This window comes from Cyprinodon variegatus, unplaced genomic scaffold (assembly GCF_000732505.1).
Source record: "Cyprinodon variegatus isolate N-32 unplaced genomic scaffold, C_variegatus-1.0 Scaffold1082, whole genome shotgun sequence".
In the NCBI taxonomy this organism is placed as follows: Eukaryota; Metazoa; Chordata; class Actinopteri; order Cyprinodontiformes; family Cyprinodontidae; genus Cyprinodon; species Cyprinodon variegatus.
The window spans coordinates 231561-232854 of NW_015151535.1; the positions used below are offsets into that span (position 1 = coordinate 231561).

Here is a 1294-nt window from a genome sequence, read left to right on the forward strand (position 1 = left end):
GTTCTGATTCTGAACCTGCCTAAACTATCTGAGGATTCTTGGAACCCAGAATCTATCTGTTCTATTCGTATCCGAACCTCTGGTTTTACTATGGACCACTAGATCTCAGAACTGTTCCTACCTGATCAGTTTTTCCCTGACCTAAATTGGCTTCCTGCAAGTTCTCTGGGACTGCAGCAGCAGGGACACTCTGGGCGATGCACGTTGTGTCTGTTTGGCAGCCCATCGGCTGGATTACAGCTCTTTTGAAGGAGATGGACTGAGCTGTGAAACCAGGTAAGTGACTCACTGAGATTATCATCTCCCCTAAGACCATTGTGGTCACTTACCTGTGTTTCTCCCTCCAGAGGGTCAGAGATGGGTTGTACCACGCCCCCCTGCAGACGCTGCCAACTGCTGCTCTGCTCTTCAATACTGTTTTGTTTTAATAAACGTTTTGAACTTTCCTAACTGTCTCACTTTGAATAATGGGTCCATCTGTCCCGTTTTATGTCACTTCTCCCTTTTCATGGGTTTTAGCCTGAGGGTTATCCTTTTATAGGGTTATCCTTTTAAACACAGCTACTGTCTCTTTTCAATTCAGTCCGTGAATGTACAAATTTCCTACATAGTCTTCATAAAAACAAACAGTTTATTACTATTGAATGGTAGCTTTAGAAAATAAAGACTCCATAATAAATTAAACTTTCTAGAAACATTTATGAATAAAAAAAGAAATGGTAAGAATATAGCTTTTATAGTAAATTACAGGCATGCACAACTTTCTTGTTTATGATTAAAGAATAAAGAAATAATGTATCTTCCTGCATTGTCAACAGCTGGTACCCACCTGTCCAATCATTACTGAATCGTGATGCTGTACATGTAGAATATAATAAAAAGATTTGGAAACTATTGAACTCAGAATAAGTGTTGATAGATAAGGACACATTGCATCTGGAAGCATCAATAGAGAATAGAATAGAATAGAATAGAATAGAATAGAATAGAATAGAATAGAATAGAATAGAATAGAATAGAAAATCCCTTCATTGTCCCACAATGGGGAATTTCTGGTGTTTACAGCAGCAAAAAGATTATAGACAAAATTGTCACACAAACGTGGACCTTAGAAAAATCTATAAGAATAACATATTAGTGAAGAGTTAAAAGATAAACAATAGAATATGGTACTGTGAAGTATTTTAACAAAATAAAACTGTGAACCTGGAGAATAAAATAACCAATATACAGCTTTGGACATTTTTAAAGTAATGGATATTTGAAAAAATAGCAGCAACATCAGATATGTGCA

At 36.5% G+C, this 1294-nt stretch overlaps 1 protein-coding gene across 1 annotated transcript in view; it reads right to left on the bottom strand.

The window, feature by feature from the left end:
* Positions 1 to 316, bottom strand: part of LOC107101338 (microfibril-associated glycoprotein 4-like) — a 21856-nt gene extending 21540 nt beyond the window's left edge. Inside the window, exon 1 of the mRNA XM_015400215.1 lies at positions 122 to 316. Within this exon, the coding sequence (XP_015255701.1) occupies positions 122 to 316 (195 nt within the window). The remainder of the gene's footprint in view (positions 1 to 121) is intronic.
* Positions 317 to 1294: the final 978 nt, after the last annotated feature.